The 14,490-nt window shown below is 35.4% G+C and overlaps 2 protein-coding genes across 2 annotated transcripts; both read right to left on the reverse strand.

Moving 5' to 3' along the window:
• Nucleotides 1-465: 465 nt before the first annotated feature.
• On the reverse strand, nucleotides 466-7,177 carry LOC111367308. Its single transcript, XM_022988118.1, has 8 exons — nucleotides 6,786-7,177; nucleotides 6,487-6,551; nucleotides 6,229-6,327; nucleotides 4,981-5,028; nucleotides 2,036-2,105; nucleotides 1,824-1,895; nucleotides 1,453-1,584; nucleotides 466-777 (listed from the first exon to the last, which is right to left on the reverse strand). The coding sequence occupies exons 1-8, from the start codon at nucleotides 6,993-6,995 to the stop codon at nucleotides 637-639; spliced, it is 837 nt and encodes a 278-aa protein (XP_022843886.1). The 5' UTR covers nucleotides 6,996-7,177; the 3' UTR covers nucleotides 466-636.
• A 1,207-nt stretch (nucleotides 7,178-8,384) lies between these two features.
• Nucleotides 8,385-11,748, reverse strand: LOC111367309 (O-fucosyltransferase 36-like). The gene is made up of 3 exons (XM_022988119.1): nucleotides 10,289-11,748; nucleotides 9,947-10,196; nucleotides 8,385-8,938 (listed from the first exon to the last, which is right to left on the reverse strand). The coding sequence occupies exons 1-3, from the start codon at nucleotides 11,575-11,577 to the stop codon at nucleotides 8,762-8,764; spliced, it is 1,716 nt and encodes a 571-aa protein (XP_022843887.1). The 5' UTR covers nucleotides 11,578-11,748; the 3' UTR covers nucleotides 8,385-8,761.
• Nucleotides 11,749-14,490: the final 2,742 nt, after the last annotated feature.

The following is a 14,490-nucleotide window of genomic DNA, read 5'->3' on the forward strand; positions in this document are numbered from 1 at the left end:
AGTATTCTTTTGATTTTGTTTTACATGAAAATTGTCAGTTAAAATGATAAAATTTACTAGTATTGAGGATAGAATTTATTTCCATTGCCCAAAAAACAAAAAAAAACAAAAAACTCAAAAAAATCATCTATCTTTTGGTGTTCGTTTGGCTTTGCTTTACATGAAAATTGTCGATTAAAGGGAATTTATTTTTTTTACAATAATTCTTAGAATTTGTTTCTATTGCCAACCAAAAAAAATTAAAAATTGCTACATTAACCGGGAAAATGAATTCTCACCATATCCTCAATTAGATGGAAAATATCTATGTGGCAACAAAAACAAGAAAACCAATTCCATGGAAAATAAATGGTATCAAACACCATTAATTGAGTAAAAGATGGAAAACTTATTCCATTTTTCATGGAAAATGAACCAATCAAACACTACCCAACTTGTTTAAATATGTGAATCTGAATCTCGCAGTTGCATTAAAATTACACGCAACTTCTATGTGATTTGAAACTATGTAGATCTAATCGCACAAGTGCTCTACATATTACGTTCAGTTTCTACAAGGAAGATTAGATCAACTGGCAAAATTTCTGGAAAAATTACCGAATCTGTCAACAGAATGAAAATTGACGTTCATAGAAATTACATGGAATCTAGGTACTTTATCACATTCATTGTATTCAAATTGAATTTCTCGCAGATTTTCTTTATACTACATTTACTAAGACCATTGGAATCATCATGGTGAATAACCTCGTCAAGTTCCTTGGACGGGTCGAAAACCTAGAGAGAAAATGGAAAAGCATAGGTCAGAAAGCGAATCGTGATTCAAGTAATGAACCTGCAATAAACTAGGAATGACGTAAAAAATGGAAATCGCTGTGAGCACATGCACGTACATGAAAATCATGGAGATTGCAAGTACACAAATTAATCAAACTAGAAATTACGAGAATTTTTCTAGCTAGACTTTTGATGAAAAATGAATGTGACGTGTCAATAAGGGACGGAAGAAAGTGCACATTTTTCTTACAAATATAAAAAACTGAGGCGCGCGTTAAGCTGAAAAAACGGCATTCAACTAGCAGCACCAGCATTTTGAGAGGTGAAGTGAGAGAGACACAGGGATCATCCAAAAATTCGAACTGCAAGATATGAGCCTCGAGTATCCAGTTTATTTACAGTATCAACTTGAATTTTCCCGATTTGGACGAGAACTTAGTAGTTGAAGTACAAAGTACTAGAAAATTAAACTCACAAAGCAACAATTATCAACATTCAAGTTTCAATATGGATTTTTTATTGAATGGACTCCAGAAGATAAGCGTGTTTAACTAGAAGTAGCTCTATGCAATCAAGACGAATTGTACACAACAAAACCTAGGGACGAAACAGAAGAAATAACTATGAGCAAATAATTGATCGAAATTAATATTTCACAATATAAAGATACCATACCCATGAAGGACCAACGGATTCATCACTTCCTTTATTAGAGTTTGATGTTGTACTCTCACCCTTCTTCATCTCAAGATGCTGATTCGGACAAGAGGAATCATCGGTGACTACATTAAGAAGCTTCTCACTTCCCTGAAAACGATCAGTTTAAGCAAATAAACTCGTTGGTAATCCTGGTTACTGCTTTTCAAGCACATTAGATCAGATTCTGGGATTGAAACTTGTAAGCTTAAAATTCCACCAAATTTATGTAAATAAGTTTATTGTTAGTAGAAGTTTCGAGATATCTTGTTCAACCTCAGAGCTGTCTCTTTCAATTAGGCGATTACTAGCATTCGAATGAGATAATGGTTTTAAGAAATTGCACTAACCTTAGCAGCTCTCCAGTGCGAATAAGTACGGAATAAGATCCAAAAGAATGGGATGTTAGGCAAGGGAAGAACCTGCACAAGGCTCATGCGTACAAATGAAATGAGATGCTTCCAACAGTGCATCAACTGCAATACATCTGCAGAGAAAACAAGCTATTTCTTCTAGGAAAAATAGAGAAAACGACATTCTTGTCAGATATACAGATACGTACCATAAAAACTGATGTCAGTGGCAGCAATATCGCTGATCTATAGAAGTACTGCTTGTGAATAACTGAGCCCCTGACAGTCATACAGAGTAAATGCATAAATATTACATTTCCATGACATGATAAACATAATAAACATTTATTATGTGGTATTAAACATAGATAAAATCAGTCACCTCAAGGACAGTAAGACATATATATTAATGTCACAAGAGATCTAAATTGAGGAAGACTTGATGAATGCCCTGAGAAGTTGTAAAACTTCTCTTAGACCATGATACCATAATTTCACTTGACTGAACCGTAGGAAGAATATGTGTTTCGTACAATCAACACAGGCAAATTTATAACAGCAAAAAACACATCATTATCTTCATCCAAACATGCTAGTGCAGAATCAGCTCTCGGTCACCTTCCTCCACTCAATGGGAGACAAGGCATTCCAACTGAACAGTACAATCTTGCACTGACTACTCCGAGTTCACCAATTTCCAATCAATTTGACCTTCCACAGCCACCTCCCTTCTACTAACTATAAGTAACACCTCCATATCGGACATGGAGATGGCACTACAAAGGAGAATGCACATCAAACACCATATCATGCTTCTCTCTGTGTCTTCCCACCTCCACCCTTCTTGAGGCTTGTCGTAAATGTGAAGTTGCTACATTGCATCCTTGGATTCATGAATTCAAAAAAACAAAACACGATATACACCAGTAGGACAATACTACATACGTGAGCATCTTAGCCTTCAAGAACCAGCTATAGTTAGATGCTTATGTTTTCCACAGTCGGAGACAATTAATATTGTGTTTCCATATAGACAATGATTGTTGTGAATTCTAGCAAGGCAATCAAAGAGCGGTGGCCTACTTCAATGATATGAATCGTTTTCGACGAAATATAAGTCTTCATTCAGCCCTGATTGGAAGTTTGTCGAAGAAAGCACGCTATTCAAAACAATCTCAGAGAAAAGTAAACAAAGGTTTTGCCTATCTTCCAGATTTGAACAGAGTTTAATCGGGTCAGGCTCATCAAATCTTTCACTTCTTATATTCTAGGTTCAGGTCATCATAAGATTAAATTAGCATATGGGCCTCTGTTCTATTCCTAAAAACTCCATCCTAATTTATGACCTACTTGTTCCTAATTTCTCTTGCAACTTAATTTCCATCAAACTCGCTCACATTGATATGTGTCGCTAAATACTTTCCAACTCACTGTGTATTTTAGGAAACGTGCGTGGGGAGAGGATCTACAGTTAGACTAGCATAAGGCTTATTTATTGTCAAAGAAGAGGTCGAAAATGCTTGAGGTATCACAATGTGAGAGTTCTCACTTCCACAAGGCACAAGCCTTCTTTTCACGAAGAGCGTGATAGAAAAAAACGTAGGTTTTGGTAGATCTTATTGATCACCATAATTTAAAACTCAACTGTTCCTTTCTGTTTCTTATACTTCAACTCTTGGTTCTACAAATTATGTTGACATTTCTACAACACCAATTAGATTGACTCGAATGATTTCCTGTTTGTATATATAAAGGCTGAGTGTACAAAGCACTATCTCCGATTTTGAAGAAGGTAGCCACATGTAGGCAAAGAACGTCTCTCTAAGGAGTAAAACAACCAAAGTAAGCTTGGTTTGAAAAAACAAACCATGTTTTATAAGCGTGCACAGGGAGTTAAGGTGACCATACTGTCTAATGGTACGTGTTCCTAATATCATAGTGACCGAAAATAACTAGGTCCAATACATAATACAAAGGATTTCCTTGCCAAAGAGATTGAGAGTAAGAATCAAGAGATCTGGGCTGAGTCCTGGAAATTGAGGTGACCAAATCAAGAAGAACTTTCTTGTGTCACAAAGAAGTGTAGTTTGGATCAATTAAATGAAATTGGACTTCATGCGCGCACAACTAGATGCCCCAACTGATGTCAACCACAAAGTGGGAGCACTGATAATAAGCAAAGTGATGACTTTATCAATGGCTAGTGGGCAGCTTATATATTTATCCCTAATGGCTATTGCTTTTGCACTAGGAATCATTTGTCAATTTCTCTCTCAAAGGAACCAAAATGAAGAACAATATGAAGGTTTATCACAACAAAGCTTTATGCAATTATAGCTTAAGATGGCAAAATAAAGCACGTTGAAGACAATTGACATTTGATCAAAGAGAAGATAGACATTCTAGTCCACTGAAAGCAATTGCTGAATTATGACGTCAGGGTGACAGAAGCCTCTGTCAATTAGGATAGTTATATATTTACCATAATTAGGCAATCTATCTATGGCATGATTTTATAGTATTTGTACAAATATGAACTTACCTAATTTGCTAGCCTAGATTGAAAAAAAAATAGCTGAAATTCAGCCTTGTAATGAGCTGTATAATTGCTGTAAAGCTTGTATTAATCTGAGAAACTCTCGCAGTGAGAGGCATTCAATCCAGTTGACAGCCTCAATTTCAAGAAACGCATACATGGGAATGACAAGTTTATTGTCTAGCTTGAGAGGGAGTGTTGAGAATCCAATTTCAAACTAGTTTGTGCAACTTGCAATTTAAACTCTGCAAGATGATTACTCTATTTTATCGGTTTATGGAATTAAATATCCCTTATTTAGAATAGTTGACAACAATGACATCAACGCCTCAGAACAACAAAGGCATTTTATTGTAGTTGTACTTTATTACAATACTTGTGGGGTTCAAACTGTTACCAGTGGAACTGCTTCCAAACTTTGTTATAGTTCTCCCAAGACTTTTGGTGTCAATATGGAGGGCAATATTTCAACACTTTGTATAATTCTAGCAGGCACATTGATGTGTTAAGTTATAGTGGACCGACAATGATATGAGATGCAACATCAATAATGATATGAATACGAGAAACAACTATCAAGGTAGTGAAAATGATAACAAAATATATTCATAAATTTACCTGAAGGCTATATGCCGTAATCTTCGGCGGACAAGTCGTGGATTCAAACTGTAAATTAACGCAAAAAAATTAATACCAAAAACAGTAACAATCAGATGATATATACTGATATGTGTTGTACCAGTATATATATCTGCAAATATTAATCTTGCACACTTCTTCCACATTGACATAATTTTACTCGGTTAAAGTGTACTAGTGAAACAACTGAAGCAAAGAATTGCTTGAAACAAAAGAATTCAGTGAATAAGCTGCTAGAATTTAGGACTTAGGATTCCATGTTAGATAGAATGGTATTTTGGTCTTTTAGTAATTGTGGGAATGGGTAATATTCAGGGTCCACGAGTCTTAGTTTAAATAATTTCAGTTACACCGCTTGCTAAGAAAGAATCTAGTTGGTCTAGAATGATATTCAGTGGTCAAATATCCCATGTCCTTGACTTTGTATATGATATTATGTTGAAACTGTGTAATGAGGCTTCCTTGAGTGGGTCCTTGGATTCTACTTTCTATTCCAACACATTCTTTTTCTTCCATATTTCTTCTCCTTTTCTACAATTCAAGGACCATAAGTTCATTATTCTCTTCTTAAATTCAAGTAGTAAATGAAACATGATTAGTTATCAAATCAATCCAACATTTCTAGAACCGCTGTTGATACTAAGATTGCTAAAAACTCATTAAAACTACTTCCTTTTTCGAAAAGTCGACGCCGATAAATCACAAAACTCATTGGTCATATAGTCCAGATTGACCATAATATCAATCATAGAAAGCTTTATAAGACATTGTTGTCCTCAGTCACTTTTTTTATTTGGTAGTCCGTAGGGTGTGCGAGGGTTAAAACATTCGACATCCTCAAAAATTTGCAATTGCTACGTAACAACCACAGACCTTCCCCATCTTGCCTGTTCACTTAGGGCCGCTCACGTGCAGCAGTTAGGTTACATACTGTCCAATAGGGTTGGGCCCCAATGTGGTTTCCCAGCCTTAATCAAATATTTCAATCAAGATGAATAAAACTTTGCTGCATGAAAATTCTACTTTCTCACTCAACCCATGGTGAACAGAATCTAATAATTCGTCCAGCTATCATGATTTCCATCACTAGATTAACAAGTCTCAGTGTAAATATTTTGCAGATCACAATTCTTCTCTTAATTGGCCAGGAAGGCTTTCTTTACTAGTCAAAATGAAACCAATAAAATTGAAGAAAATGCGATAAAAAGGGAACCAAATTCAAAATACCTCGATGGATATGTGATCTCTACACATTTAAGCTCCTTTGGAATGGATTTGAATAAAATCTCCGTCGGCTTCACACGTGACAACAGCTTCAATCCAACCCTAAATTTCACCATACCAATGAGCATTCAACAAAATAACTAAATCACATTATTTCTTTCTCGTCTTTTCCCCAAATCAAAATTTCAGTACCCCATTCATTCCCGGATAAAATCAATCTCAAACAAAAGAGGCTAAAAATTATTAGTAATTTAAATATACCTATGAACCTTGTTCTTCAAAGTCCCTTGAGGCGCTTTCTCCAGATTAGTCCAAGCTCTATTCATCTATACATGTTGCATACACATACATTAACACAACCCTTTAAGCATTAATCATTAGCAATCTGTATTCATCACAATCACAATCAATAGCGCATTAATCTAGAATAGCCATAACCCTTTACGCATAAGTCAATGATAGCAAGAACAACAAGCATTAACACAACCCATTACGCATTAATACAAAACCTCTATTAAAACCAAAACCCAATACACATTTTCAATAAAATGAATTCAGACCTTGTTCGCAGCAAAATCCACAACAAGTTCAACTTTGGAGCCATCAGAAGCGTTATTTGTTTTGTATGGAGAAGAAAAAATTGCTTTCCAGAGGTCTTTGAACGTGGAAGGAGTGTTGGAAGATTGAGAGGCTACAGTCCCAGAATCAATGGAACTGCTAAAACACCAGTTCCTTCCTTTAATAGGAAACACAACCAATCGAGCCTTCATGCTTGAATAGTAATCTTGAAGTTGAATGGGATTTTACGCTTATTTTGTACTGGGAAATTGATTTGAAGATGAAACTTAGCAGCAAAGAAACGGTATTGAAGCGACGGAGTCCGGGTGCTGAGAGTATTTGGAGGATGACGATGAAATGGAATCCACGTAGGCTTCTACTCAATGAAGTTTGACCAAGTTCATTGGTTAACAAACTTCCTTATGATCATGTTTAATTTATCTTTAAATTTTTATTTAAGTGACTTAATATTTTACAGGAAAAATAAATTATTTTACTCGAGGATTTGGACTTTAATACTAGTAATATTTAATTAGTTGGAAACATTTCTTGTAAAAATAATAGTGTTTCGCGCGGGTTAATTCGCTAATAATTAAAAAAGAATCAGACGATTGTGTAAGGGACGAAACCTCTTGAGACAAAGTCCCAAAAAGGGGTGTTCTTTTATTGGCGATGAACTTTACAATTGGAGATGAAAAACAACGTGCCTCCAAGGAGCGCAAGCACACGAGTTACAAAAAGAAGAGTGTTTAAGTCTAAAAACTAAGGAAATGAAAGTTACATATTCTCTGTTCGAGAGTTTTGGATTCGGTCATTTGCTTCTACGTTCTTTCTCCCTTTTATACCTCATAGACGATCTCTTTGTGATTAACTACTCTGAAAACTGTTTGGTCGTCCTATAACTACCCACTTTCTTTGTAGTGGCCATTTTGTCATGAAACTGCCTTTTAACTGCTGCCATTATCTTTCATCGTTCAACCGCTTTCGATTGAATTCCTTGAGTTGTGGAACGTGATAGGGTTACTTTAACAACTGCCTTGATAACTGCATTTCTTGATAACCACAATGCGTTATATTTGTTGATACCTTGGGCGACTTGAAGGTTTGGGCGAGAATAGAATAACAGCTCTAGGCGACCGTATGACACTCCATTCGTTCAGATTCTGGGCGACTTGCAAACTTGGGCGATGGCGTTACCGCATTCTTGGGCCCCTTATTTGGGTCTTCACTTTGATTCCTTCGATTGGACTTCGTTCTTTAGGCTATCTGATTTGGAGATCCTCCAATTGGGCTTTACTCCTTAGACTGTTCGATTTGGGCTGAATTTTTATGTGTCAACAAATAGTAATATTTGGTTTATATAAAAATCAAATTTTTAGTGAATTTTAATAATATTTGACAAAATGTATGATTAAAAAATTGATAAAAGCTGTAAATTTGACGAAAATGTATGATTAATAATATTCTATTAGTCTGTCTAATGATTTTCAAAATTATATTATTAATGTTTGTACAATTTTTTATTATACAACATCTTCTTATACTAAATAGTTTCTTAATTATTAAATTTATTACCTAAAAAAGAATTCACTAGCAGCAGATGCAAAGAAATCACAATATAAATGTTTCTATTTATCCGCAGTTTACAAGATTCACAACTCACAAGAACAGGTGCAGTAAACAGATAAAACTCACCAAAGCTTGGGGGAAAGAAGATACACAAACAAAAAATTGATATGCTATCACTATTATTATTGTTGTCGTCGTTATTATACATACATCAGAGAAGATATCACGAGACGAGAGATCATGCAAAGATTCCATCTTCAGTAGGATAGACTCTTAGAACGGACATCCCACAGAAACCAGAGCCAATAGCCGACCATTATAATTTCATTCGATTATGCAAAGCCAGGAAGAACTATTCATCTTTGAGCAGCCTTGGGCACAGAGTGTTCTAACAAGAATGTGCATGATTTCACTCATCTTCTGCAACAAAATTTGGCAGTTCACCCTGACAGAGGTATTCATCGCATGCAGATGCCGACCCCCAGTCCTTCCTCAGTCGCAATATATCGTCAGTGAATGTGGATCCTCCGGATCCAATGAACACAGTAGACAAAGCACAAATACTCTTATCCAGCATGGCTTCAACCTATGTTGGGATAAATGTTAGTTAGATAGCAAAAATGGAAAACAGAAAAATATTACTCAAACAAGTTAGCATGCCCAAAATGAAAAATAAAACAAACTCTGCGACTGTAAGAATGAGCATAACGATGTTACCTGCTCCTAAAGTCCAGAAATTAAAATTTTAGTCTTAACAGACTTCTACAATTTAAAAAGTTCTGGAACTTAAACAATCTACCAATTTCAGAAACTGTGTGAATTCTCAAAATCCATGTTTATGGGGAAGTTGATAAAGTGATATGTTGGTTGTTAGACTACCCAAAGCAATTCTCCTCCGTTATCCAAGCTTCAGATGACACCAAAAATATGACAGAAACAAATTGTGAGAAAGGTGAAGTTGAATTTTTCAAATAAAGATAACGAGAGAGAGAGAGAGAGAGAGAGAGAGAGAGAGAGAGAGAGAGAGAGAGAGAGAGAGTCAGGTACATAGGAATGGCTATCATTCTCTATTTCAAACCAACATAAACTACTTATGGCGCATAGACTGGTTCTTGCAGTATTGAACTGTACAATATTTGAAAAGCAAGAATAGTTGCTGCAGATAGCAACACCCATTCCACTTCAAGATTGATGTGCTTGTTGATAAAGTATGTGCATAGACAGTCGAATAATATTACTAAATAATACCATCCAACAAGATAAATATCAGCGTCTTTAAATATTTGAGGAAATTTCTCTGTAGAAAATTCAAAGATTGATGTACTCGTTGATTACGTATGTGCATAGAAAATTGAATATATTACTGAACAGTACCATCCCGACTACATAAATATCAGTCTTTAAATATTTATGGAAACTACTACATAGAATATTCAAAGATTTAAGGCTAGTGATTTCTCATGCTAAATAGTTCTTTAACCTTGGAAATGAAGTGAATAAGAGAAACATCTAAATAAGGAATATTGGCAGTCATGCAAAGCAATAATTGGCATTCAATCAACATTGGTGAACCTAGAAGAATATATAAGTTCACCTGGGCATCTCCTTCAAGCCCGTGTCGGTATAATAAAGCATCCCATTTTTCAGCTGAGTTACGAGCAGGCCTCTGAACAAGTGGTACAGTCTTACCATTCCAGACTACACCTGACTGTAACAAACCGATTTCACTTTCTGCAGCATCTGTTGAAAGATAAATTACTGGAGTGTTGGCCCTTTCAACAACTCGGCTGATGCAATCTGAAGCTTGAGGAATAGGGTAAAAGCAACTTGGTTTCTTGGCGTTGCTGAAAAAACATTCAGCAAGTTCAGTTAGTTCATATAAGCATTCAATGTAAACAATCAAATAGACTCCAGACTTTAAGAATTAAAAACGTACCAGAACTTTAAGAAACCATGACGCCGGAAATGAAGAGCTACAAAATCCTTTCCCAAGAATGTCTGAATAAATCGCTGAGCAGTGAGTATAATGAGACGGCTAGGTTCAATTAATGTCTTGCAGTTGTGGGCAATGGGACCACCGGGCTGCATCACCCAATCTCTCTCCACATCAGCAAAGAAAACATCTCCAATAGCAATAACATCATCATTAGAAGAGAACTTCGCCAAAACATCCTGAACTGTCTTTTGCTTTGGCTTTTTAGTATCTTCACTCCAGACAGCGTCAACCTTACTCAGGGAGAGCCCCAACCCCTTCAACTTCTTGACACGCTCGTTGTCCATAAAACAAGGCTGAGGCAATGAGAAATAACACAGAAACTTATCAATATTCAAATTACTCTTCTTAGTCTCTGCAAACTCCTCAAATGTCACTACAACTTTCCTCCCCAGACACTTGTTAATATGATCAATATCCAAAACACGGCTGAACTCGTAATCAACCTTTGCACTCGGGATCACCAAAACCCGATTAAGAAGGGCTGCAAAGAACATATGCTTCTCTAAACAAATCAAATGGTTCGACATTTGCCCTGATACACAAATTGCAAACAAATACTTATTTAACCTTGGTTTCCAATCTATAGTCCTCCTATCTGATAACCTCTGGTCCACCTTCCTACACCTACTCCAATCCTCAAAACTTTCATCTGAGTAATTGCCATTGAAATCAACAAAATCCCCACTATCATGCGACGACAGTAAAACGCCTTGTATTCGTCTATTGATAGAAATTTGACTAAACAACTTGGATTTCAGATCCTCCAACATAGTAATTTTATTAAGGGAACTCGAATTCCCCGAATTATCATTATTACTATTTAATGCACTCAAAGATGATTTATTATTTACCAATGCAGTATAATTCCACAGCTTGAAAAGCTCTAATTCCTGCTGCTTAAGCAAATAAAGCGCGCGCAGTTCCGATTCGCGCATCCGATTAACAGAGGCATTATCAGGATTTTTTAGAATCGAAATGTGGGTTTGAAAGAGGTTTTTCAAGTCAGTGGTGAAATAAAGAATCAAAATAACGAGTGGTAACAAAATCGCGAAAAGGTACCTCTTATTAAACCTGCTCGCAGTACCTGAGATTCGTGACTTCAAATCATCGATTTGAAAACTCACAACGCGTGAATGATTTGGGGATTTTACAACGTCATTTCGCCTGTCGTTCTGTGGGATCAGATTCTCATGATCCTCCTCTTCATCTGAAGAATCCCTTTCCATCATTTTTCTTTGTAGCCTTCAAATTTTTCACAACAATAGTAGAATGATTCAGATTTACTGTGACTGATGATTGTAAAGGTAGAGAAATACACACAATAGCACACAAAGAGTGTGTGAGAGAAGTGGGGTTTCTGCAGTGAGCGTTACTCAGATCTATTTGGAGGGAAGGTGGGTTAATTTTGATCGCTGTAATTTTGACTTTATTTTCAATTGGGTCACTACATTTTATTTCTTTTCAATTTTAGGCCACACAATTTCGTCACGGCAAGATATTCACGTGGCCATTAAATACTAATCAACATCCTATGTGTCAATCAAAATATTACGTGTAAGAAGTGATTCTATAATAATAATAATAATAATAATAATAATAATAATAATAAATCAACTATTTAAATTATTTTCAACCTACAATTCGAATGTTTAAATCTTTTTATATTACTTCTTTGACATAATTTTTTAATGCCATATCGGATGATTGTTAGTATGTGGTGTTAGCTACCAATGTAATAGAGTTATGAGATGGGCACTGTATCTTTCTAAATGATGTAAATTGGAATACTGATTGCTTGCATTAACTTCCTTCTAATGTTCAAACTACGCTCCCCGAACTTTTTGCTTCTGAGTATTGGGCCTATGGTCCATTCAAAGATTGGAGCTTTACAACCCTTCCATACTCGTCTTTTTTTATATATTAAACAGAAAAGGCATATCTTGAATACTGTTCTCCTTAATCTTAGGGTAGGCACGGAATCAATTAACATCTAATAAACAAAGAGAACGATTTAGGGTAGCAAGAACGGCCAAAAGGTTAGAGATTGAATGAATTAGCTTAAATTGAAACAAAATTAGCCCATGTTTGATGGTCATTATAGTGTAAAAATGATGTTTTTAATAATGATTTTTAGAGAATGTGTGATTAAAAAGTGGAAAAAAGTTTTAAATTTATGTGCAAAATATTTAATCGTATGAACGTGTGTTGAAAAAGGGCGTGACAAATAAATTGTTTGTTGTTTTAAAGGGAGTCAAACAGGACTAAAGCAAGGTGACCTAATTGGTATAAAATTAAAATATAGTGACCTAATTTAAATTTAGATTAAAATAGAGCGACTGCTAATTAAATTAACCTCGAGGAAGTGTGAAATCAAAGAAACGGTGAACCAAACAAACGACTTATAATCATTGAGAGAGAAGATTGTCGGTGAGCGAAAGTGACCGGTCACCGGACCGGGTTTATGATACGGCCCATTAAAAAGACCCGACAATTCGTAGCCCACCTTAAATGGATTTCAGAATGTGGGCTACAAATCAACGTGTCCAGCAAGTTGGTTTTGTTAATATGGCCCGTCCGTCAGCCCAAACGCAATGCTACGCTACTTTAGCCGTGTTGACACAAGTCGAGTCCAAGCCGGCTCAAAAGCCGACTCTTTTATTAGAATTTAATAAAATAAGCAAAAACAATGAGTCAATCCACGAGCTTAAGATGAGCCACTGTGGACCAAAATCTATCTCAACTTGGTCCATGGGCTAATCTCAAAAGCCTGAGTCTGATATCGTTACACATTTAATTTGTATTTTTTTCTCTTGGACGATTTTATCCAATCTAATCAACCATGTCATGTACTTGTGTCCAATGTGCTGGGTGAAGATAATTATTGACATAAGGAGCTATGAAAATGGTTGATAAATGAGTCAATTGATGGGACAATGAAGAGCCTAAAGATGTCGAGTTGAGTAACATCTTATCGAGGAGACAAAATTTACTACTACATGCTCTGGAGAGTGTGGTTGTCAAGTGAACAAACTTATTCGATCCACAACTGAGTGGTGAGTTGCACTATACCATATATAATGTTTGAGTAGGAGCCAAGTTTCTTTGTTCAAAGCATTTGATAGGTAATCAAGCTCAGGCATTTCGAATAAGACTTTTTCTTTTACTTCTTATAAATGAGTTTCATGAGAAAACAATAAATTAATTTTAAAAGAGCTTTCAATTAAGGCGATGCTTTTAGAGAAAGTTATATTGGACTAACTTCCTCTAAAAACTCTTCTAACTAAAAGAAATACTTTTATAAAATTATTAAAAAAAATTATTCACATGAATCCAAAAATCAGACCGAACGGCCTCTTAGTCAATCTCAATTTATGGGCTCAATTAAGTCCAATTGGTGAAAAGGATTTTGATCGTTGACCCTAGCCCAGTTCTCAAACTTGAGGAGAATTGGTCAAATTTCAAAATAAAAAGTGGTCCAAGCATATAACTGCCCAACCCAAAAAGAAAAAAGAAATCAAACACTTCCAGTATGAGCCTCATTATTCTCAAAACTCATTTTTAACTACACATTATTTAATAAAATAATTTTACACGTAAATCTAAAAAATTTTAACCATATATCCTCCAAAAAAAATCACTATTCCAAATTACATTATCCCCAAAAAGAGCGGCTCAAACATGGGCAAAGTTGTGGACTTGTCGGCAAGGACCTAGTGGATGAACTTGAACATTATCAAAATTTTAATTGGTAAAATTCTAAATGACATTATAGCTAAATTTTGGAAGATGTTGAATATTTTCTTTAGTCATTGAAGTCCATTTAATATGGGACAGTTATAAGAGAAAATCACAAATAACTGGAAAAGAGAAGAAATCCAAAGAATCCATGAAAACGTGCATAACTTTCAGTTCAGAAGTCAAATTTTCATCAATGAGTAGAATCTAGAAGTGATTTCGATTCAGGACATATTTTTTGGGTCAAATTTTCGAAATTCCATTGTTTAGAACATAACTTTTGTTTTAAGTCGGTTTAAGGGTATTTTCGTCACTTTTATAGCATAACTTTTGTTCCGAGCATAACTTTAAGAGTCGTTTTGAATAACTTTTGTTTTGACTCAGTTTAATTTTATTTCAAAACGTGC

The sequence above is a fragment of the Olea europaea genome, chromosome 18, assembly GCF_002742605.1.
Source record: "Olea europaea var. sylvestris chromosome 18, O_europaea_v1, whole genome shotgun sequence".
NCBI classification, from domain to species: domain Eukaryota; kingdom Viridiplantae; phylum Streptophyta; class Magnoliopsida; order Lamiales; family Oleaceae; genus Olea; species Olea europaea.